The sequence below is a fragment of the Anneissia japonica genome, unplaced genomic scaffold, assembly GCF_011630105.1.
Source record: "Anneissia japonica isolate Jap-2015-1 unplaced genomic scaffold, ASM1163010v1 scaffold66966_len1731_cov126, whole genome shotgun sequence".
Classification (NCBI taxonomy): domain Eukaryota; kingdom Metazoa; phylum Echinodermata; class Crinoidea; order Comatulida; family Comatulidae; genus Anneissia; species Anneissia japonica.
The window spans coordinates 1-1,735 of record NW_022747676.1 but is presented as its reverse complement, the minus strand read 5'-3'; the positions used below and the strand labels follow the sequence as shown (position 1 = coordinate 1,735).

Genomic DNA, 1,735 nt, shown 5'->3' with positions numbered 1-1,735 from the left:
CTTCGTATGTGAAAACATCAATCTTCGATAAAGTAGACGCGGACGTGGATGGAGCAGCAGAGGGTTAAGGGACTGTCTGTTCATGGAGCGTTGTAATTTATTACACTTAAAATGAAATTTTTAATCACAAAATTTCAACCAATTACCTCAAAATATACTTTTTACTTTTAAAGATGCGAAACTCTATTCATTTATGGACATAAAAAAGTAAATTTATGTTAGTTTAGACATCGGCAGAAAGTGAAAATTAGCATGTTTCTGGTAGTACTTTTATTAAATTCGGGGAAAAGCAAGGGAACGTTAGGGTTAAGTTACGGGTTGGTGTAGTTTTGTTGTGGGTCGACAATAACAATAATAAGACCTGCTAATTATGTTAAAAAACTCTATGGTTTATTCTAAAACTCCAACTATGAAACCAACCACGTGTTACATTGATAGTCGCCATGTCTGATCTCCCTGACCTCTATATCTCATAAATATAGATGCCGCTATACATATTTGAGATACACATACTTCTCACTTTGTTTAATCAAAAGATCCCTAAACATCTTTAAAACAAATTAAATTTTAAACAACATGAACTTTAAACCTTTAACTCTTAACTCCTGATTCAAACAAATCTTTAAGACTCTTTTAAGACTTCTCAAAAGTCTCTACACAAAATTATTAAAACGACTTGGGCGCTTCTCTACGCGACCACTTCTCGTTTTGATCTCAGAACGAACTCTCTCAGAATTATCAACTGGTTTACTGAAATTTTCAACTCTAACATTAACATTATCATTCTCATTGATTATTTCGTTCTGCAAATTACTAGGTACTCTTTCTTTGATCTCAGATTCGCCTCGTTCATTGATAACATCCAAGTCACCTTCATTTATCACATCATTTAAACTACGTTCATTAATCACATCAGTTGAATCATGTTCATTATTCACATCATCCAAATCACATTCATTAATTACATCAAAACTCTTGTTCGGAACATGTCTTAAGTGTTTCACATTGCTTTGAATAAGTTTACCATTTTCTGAATTAACCAATTCAAATGCATTATCTCCTACTTGTTTCAAAATAACATAGTGCGTTCTAAAGTAAGTTGGATCAAGTTTACTTTGTTTAATACAGTTTGCAACAAACACTAAGTCTCCTATCTTAAAATTATGCACTTCTGCCTGTCGGCGAGTGTCGGCATGAACCTTCATTATAATGAAGGTATAATGAATAATAATTAGCCTTATAGGTCTAATTATGGTTCTTTAATTCTGCGGAAATATCAGTTTCCTGTCGATATCGCGGCAACTTAGTCTTTATGTTTCTGCCAAATAGCAATTCAGCTGGCGCTTTATTCGTAGATCTATGCGGTGTAGATATGTAAGCCATAAGTATCTTTGGTAACTCGCTTTGCCATACTTTACCTTCAGTTTTGGCATTTTTGATACATTTCTTAAAGTAGCGATGAAACCGTTCAATTTCCCCATTCGTTTTAGGGTAATAAGGTGAAGCAAGTAGATGTTTAATACCACATGCGTTAAAGTATTTCTCAATTTTGGCACTTAACTGTTTTCCATTATCAGTTAGGACCTCATCAGGGTATCCAAATCTTGCGAATACCAATTGTAAACATTCAATAATAACATTGGAAGTTATCTCTTTTACAATAATTGCCGCATGGTAGGAAGAGTAGTAATCAGTAATTGTTAAAATATACTCTCTTGCTTTCAACATTAGCATC

General features: G+C 33.5%; 1 protein-coding gene across 1 annotated transcript; it reads right to left on the bottom strand.

Annotated features, from left to right (window-relative positions):
- Nucleotides 1–1,245: 1,245 nt before the first annotated feature.
- LOC117120559 (uncharacterized protein K02A2.6-like) lies at nt 1,246–1,728 on the bottom strand. Its single transcript, XM_033265583.1, has one exon. It carries the CDS (start codon nt 1,726–1,728, stop codon nt 1,246–1,248), a length of 483 nt encoding a protein of 160 aa, XP_033121474.1.
- Between the last annotated feature and the right edge of the window lie 7 nt (nt 1,729–1,735).